We start from the raw sequence: 4979 nt of genomic DNA on the forward strand, positions 1-4979 counted from the left end.
TTGGCATGCTCCGGCCTATTTTTAAGCCAGTGCTGGGGTCTGGAGCACCCTATGGTTGTAGCTGATCCCCCCACCTCTATAAGAGAGATTGGCCTGAGAAAACCAGTCTCCTTCCATGCCAAATACATTCATTTTTTATGCAAAAGCCAATTTGGCTTCATGACTACGCTAATCCCCTGCCTTTGGGGTGGCCACTTGGCTTACCCAGTGGACTACACCACTTGGACCACCACTAGATGTGCATGGAAGATGAGTAGAAAGGGCTGGGCAACCTGGCCGGTCACCACACTGGACATCCAAATCGATGGCAATGTGCTGGTGACGGCAGGGAAAGAATTTGGGATTCGTGGTTGGGCAGGGCCATCTCCCGGAGCAGGTGGCACACAGAGATGTGTGAGGGACTGGTGCCATCAGCGATGGGCAGCGAGGCACTGGCAGGTGAGGCTGTGCCGGACACAAAGGAAGGGCTATAGAATTAGCTATTTTTAAACCATTTCTTTCGATCCTGCACGTTGGCACAAGTTACCCCGTGCCTGCTGTAATAGGATGCAACTGACAGGCAAGTGCCCCAGTGACAGCAGGGAGCGGTGGAAGCGGCTGCCTTTAATGAGTTTTCATCTGGAATCGGACACGAGCGATGAAAGAGGATTTTCCGTGCCGCGGATGACATCCGAGACGCCAGGAGCTGCGGTGGATCCGCGGGGATCCTCGGATGACGAATCGCACTGACAAACACTGGACGTAATTCTCTCCGGCAAAGCAGCTCAGCGCACATTACCCTGATTTCTCTTCCCTCACATGCGGCCACCGAGAGTTCCTGAGTGTGACAGTGGCATGTGGTGTCCCTGCCCGGCTCGCCCACCTGCCTGCATCCCCTCGTGTGGACCCCCGGGCTTTGGGGTGAGCATCGCGTGGCAGGGAAGAAGCTACAAAGCAAACCCAGCACAGTTCAAGCATTGTTTCCCTGCCTGAATGGTGGTTCAGAAGAGGCACGACAAAGGGAGCGGTTGTTCCTCCCCAGCTTCGCTCTCATGGGGTTGAAGGGGAGGGTTGGCAGCGTGCGGTGGGCTGCCTCCCCACCACAGCTTCACAGAGGGGGCTGCAAGGGAGAGGGGCATTTCAGCGGACGCCTGGCGATCCCCCCCCCCGGTGTGCACACACGCATGTTGTGCTGGGACAGTGGAGAGCATCACCCGTTCCGGCAGTGATAGAAGAAGCCTTCCTCCCTCACTGGCGAGGGGAAGTTTGGGGAACCCCGGGAATGGAAAAACCAGAGCTGTTGGCCGTGAACCCAACAGCGACCGGCATCGCCCGCCTGCGGAGAGTCTGATGACACCCTCCCGACTGAGAGGGCGATGGCTGTGGGTGGGGGAGACGCTGGGGGTCTTACACACAGCGCGAAAAAGGGAAGTGCTCTGAACCCGCTTTGGGGGGGGATAAGGATGGAGCAGATCCCAGGATTTGCTGTCAGTAAGGAGGCCTCACGAGGGAGCAGGTCCCAACAACCATCTCCTCACTCTTCCGTAGCCAAAGCCTGACGGGTGAGCGGGAAGGGCTGGAGGCAAATGTCACTACCCGGGAGAGAAGCAAGAGCCATGAGTTCCACAGCGAGCACGTGTGCGCACACACGTGGAACCCTGCAGCTGGCACTGGCTGCAGGACACTGCCAGCCTCCGGACACAGCCGCCTGTGGGCAGGGGACAAACCGAGAACTGGGGTGGACCAGGCTGGGCCCTGCCAGAGCAGGAAGGGAGGTGTGACACCACCTGCCTGAGACCCCGTGTGCCCACCCTGTGTCTGCAGCCCCCTGAGCCCAGAAGCCCGGGTGTCTCAAAGCCCCTGTGCACAGGTCTCCCTGTGCCCCAGACGCCATGTGCCTAGGACCCCATGTGTTCAGGTCCCCGTGTTCCCCGGATCCCATAGACTCAGGACCCCGTGCCCACAGGACCCTATGCTCTTTGTACCTCCTACCCCCAGCGCTTCATATCCCCAGGGCCCCATGTGCCCCTGACCCCATGTGCCCTGAACCCCATACCCCCAAGACCTCATGCCCCCTGGACATGGGACCCCACGCCCCCAGGACCCAATACCCCCATAACCCCATAACCCCAAGACGCCATGCACCTGGGGCCTTATACCCCCAGGATTCCATGGCCACTGGACACCATGCTCCCTGGACACCACACTCCCAGGACCCAACATCCCCAGGGCCCCGTGCACCTGGGACCCTATGCCCTCAGGACCCCATAGTCCCCGGACCCCATGCCCCCAGGACCCCATGCCCACTGGCCCTCATGCCCCTGTGTTTCCTGTATCCCATAGACTCAGGACCTCATGCCCCCAGGACCCTATGCTCTTTGTACCCCATACCTCCAAGCACCTCATATCCCCAGGACCCCATGTGCCTCTGACCCCATGTGCCCTGGACCCCATACCCCCAAGACGTCATGCCCCCTGGACACCATGACCCCGGGACCCCATACCCCCAGGACCCCATGCCCCCTGGACACCATAGCCTTGGGATCCAGGGGATATGGGGTCCCAGGGCCCCATGCTCCCGGGATCACAGGACTCCATACCTCCGTTCGCCCGTTCCCCCCCCCCCCCCCCCCGGCAGTCCCCGCCCCGCCCCCGCCGGGACTCCGAGCCGGCAGCCAAGTTTCTTGGAACTTTGCCTCCGGTGACGCAGGCGATGGTGCAGGGCCCCGTCCTCCCGGCCCAGCCAATGGGCGCCGGGGGGGGGCCGGGGCGGCTGCCAATCGGCGGCGGCTGGACAGTTCCCGGGTCCTGACCGACCTTCACCGCCCGGGGCGGGGGGTGGGGATAAAAGGGCCCGGCGGCGCCGCGCCGCGCGCCCGCCCCCCGCCCCTCCGCTGCGGCACCGGCACCGGCGGCACGGCGGGGACAGCGCGGAGGTGAGCGCCGGGCGGGGGGCGGGGGGAGGGGGGAGATCCCGTGCACCGGGAGCGGCGGGGGAGGGAGATCCCCCGTGCACCGGGAGCGGCGGGTTGCTGCGGAGCGGAGCGGGGCGGGGGGGAGAGGGGGCGGCAGGCAGGCAGGCAGGCGTTCCCGTGCCCGGAGATACGGACGTCCTGTGCACCGAGCGGAGGCCGTTCGCCTGTACCGGGTTCCCGTGTATCGGGGATACGGGAGTCCCGTGCAGCGGGTTCCCTCGCACCGGTGATGCGTGCCTCCCCGGCACCGGCGGCAGGGAGCTCCCACGCACCGGGCTGTGGCTGTCCCCTGCACCGGGGCTGTTGTCCGGAGCAACGGGGCCGCTGCGGCTCGCTCCCCGCTCCCCCCGCAGCCCAGGGAGCCCCGGCCGCTCGGTACTGACCGCTCTTCCGCTCCCGCAGGTCCCAGCCTGATGCGGGCTCGGTGCACCGGGGTGGGAGGCAGCCCCCGGCGGAGCCCGGCCGCCCGCCATGCCCTGGAGCGTCCGGTGGGTCGGCGGCCGCGGCGCCCAGTCCCAGAAGCAGTGCAAGAAATCCTCCTTCGCCTTCTACCAGGCGGTGAGGGACCTGCTGCCCGTCTGGTTCCTGGAGGACATGCGGACCATGGAGGTCTTCCACTGGGAGGACGGGGGCAAGGTGAGCGTGTACTCGCCCTCGGAGGCCCTGCTCTACGCACTGGTCCACGACCACCAGCCCTACGCCCAGCACCTGCTGACTAAGTTCCCCCAGAGCGCCCTGGCCGTGCCCAGCCAAAGCTTCAGCTGCTGCCAGTCCTCGGCCCCGCACCTGGCCATGGCCGTCCGCTACGACCGGGTCCGCATCCTCTTCCGAATCCTCAAGGCCATCCAAGCCTTCCCGCCTAGCGACAGAGCCGGCCACCTGGACCGCCGGGGCTGCAGCCGCGTGGAGGGCGGCAAGACGGCCTTGCACGTGGCCTGTGAACTGGTGAGGCCCGAGTGCTTGATCCTGCTGCTGGGGCACGGCGCGTCGCCCTGCTTGCAGGACAGTGCCGGGAACACCCCCCTGGACACCCTGCTGCAGCAGATGTCCCACACGCCGGCAGCTAACACGCGTGCCAAGCTCCTCTGCCTCGACTGCCTCTTCTTCTTCGTGCCTCAGGACCTCCAGTTCTCAATGAAACAGCAGCTGCTGGACAACCGGCAGCGGTGGCAGGACCTCCTGGGGGAGAACAGGTTCCAGTGCCTGGTGGGCTTAGCTCCCCCCTCGCTGTTTGTGGGGGCCATGCGTGTCTTGATCAGGACCATTTCACCGGAGCATTTCCCAGAGGCACTGGACAATCTGCCTCTGCCTCATTTCCTAAAGCCTTTGGATTTGAAACTGGAGAGCTAGAGGGGTGATGTGAGAGCCCCCCGCTGACCTGACAGAAACAGACTGTTGTGCTAAAAATGCATCAGCATACAAAGCTGCCAATGCAGCAGCCAAGTATCTGTTTTAATTAGAACTGTATTTTTTAAAAGAATTGTATCTGGCACTTTACAATATATTTTATTTAAAGATCCTTGTGGAGAGGTGAGGTCCCCACTGCATTTTATAAAAACATTCTACAGCATGTACAAATCGGGGGGGGGGGGAGGGGGGCAGGAGGACGTGGGAGAATATGTTTGTAAATACATCTGAATAAACCAGTGGCAGATGTGATCAAAATGCCAGTCGAGCGACTGAAAACCCCAAAGTGGCACGTGCCTTGGAAAAGCGTGTGCGGGGTGGGGGAGTCTCCCTTCCTTAGGACTTCCCTCTTACATAAGCCTCGTGGTCCTGGAACAGGATGGCTCCTTTTTTTACAGCTCTCCTAATAAATCTTGGCGGAGATGAGGATTTTTTTTTTTTAAAGGCACAGATGAAAACTTCCTCGTCTTGTATACAAGACCCAAGAGAAGCAAGATACTATTAAAACTTCCCTAAATGAGGCTGGCAGGGATGTGCAGCCGAACAAAATGTATTTTAAAATATGCATAAATAACAGTTGGTTTCCTTGCAAAAGTTCCCTCTGTTCCCCTGGGAGAG

At 61.8% G+C, this 4979-nt stretch overlaps 1 protein-coding gene across 1 annotated transcript; it reads left to right on the forward strand.

Moving 5' to 3' along the window:
- Positions 1 to 2748: 2748 nt before the first annotated feature.
- ANKRD9 (ankyrin repeat domain 9) lies at positions 2749 to 4609 on the forward strand. Its single transcript, XM_074149650.1, has 2 exons — positions 2749 to 2917; positions 3388 to 4609. Exon 2 carries the CDS (start codon positions 3426 to 3428, stop codon positions 4302 to 4304), a length of 879 nt encoding a protein of 292 aa, XP_074005751.1. The 5' UTR covers positions 2749 to 2917; positions 3388 to 3425; the 3' UTR covers positions 4305 to 4609.
- The last annotated feature ends 370 nt before the right edge of the window (positions 4610 to 4979 follow it).

This window comes from Numenius arquata, chromosome 6, assembly GCF_964106895.1.
Source record: "Numenius arquata chromosome 6, bNumArq3.hap1.1, whole genome shotgun sequence".
In the NCBI taxonomy this organism is placed as follows: Eukaryota; Metazoa; Chordata; class Aves; order Charadriiformes; family Scolopacidae; genus Numenius; species Numenius arquata.

Bases quoted from the DNA above. Each gene is read 5' to 3' on its own strand.
- ANKRD9 (XM_074149650.1), top strand. From the start codon at position 3,426: ATGCCCTGGAGCGTCCGGTGGGTCGGCGGCCGCGGCGCCCAGTCCCAG.